The 370-nt window shown below is 41.9% G+C and overlaps 1 protein-coding gene across 1 annotated transcript in view; it reads right to left on the reverse strand.

The window, feature by feature from the left end:
* The window catches only part of LOC134196209 (homeobox protein CHOX-7-like), a 768-nt gene extending 398 nt beyond the window's left edge, over positions 1 to 370 (reverse strand). The window contains exons 1-2 of the mRNA XM_062665285.1: positions 173 to 370; positions 1 to 80 (exon numbers count right to left, since the gene is read on the reverse strand). The exon at positions 1 to 80 is cut by the window's left edge and continues 15 nt beyond it. Coding sequence (XP_062521269.1) covers positions 1 to 80; positions 173 to 370 — 278 coding nt within the window. The remainder of the gene's footprint in view (positions 81 to 172) is intronic.

The following is a 370-nucleotide window of genomic DNA, read 5'->3' on the forward strand; positions in this document are numbered from 1 at the left end:
GCTATCCTGAACAAACGAAATCTTGTCATTCCGACGAGCATGGTTGCGGTTGTTTTTGCTCTGCGGTTCTGAAACCAGACCTATAGGGAGACATAAAAATATTTACTATTAGACACACCTAAATATATGTCGTTTTAGCTAACTGGGACTTGAGTAGAAACAACAGTTTGACCTGAACTCTTCTTTCGCTTATTCGCATGACATCAGCTATTTCGCGACGGTCCTTCATCTTTGGGTAAGGATCGTTACTAAACAGAATCTCCAACTGAGTCACCTGATCTTGTGTGAACATGATGTGGGACCGTGAAACAGACTTGAAGCCATTTTGTGTACCGGGTGATTGAAACTGACGATTCTTGAACGTTTCCAT

Source organism: Corticium candelabrum, chromosome 21 (genome assembly GCF_963422355.1).
Source record: "Corticium candelabrum chromosome 21, ooCorCand1.1, whole genome shotgun sequence".
Lineage (NCBI taxonomy): Eukaryota > Metazoa > Porifera > Homoscleromorpha > Homosclerophorida > Plakinidae > Corticium > Corticium candelabrum.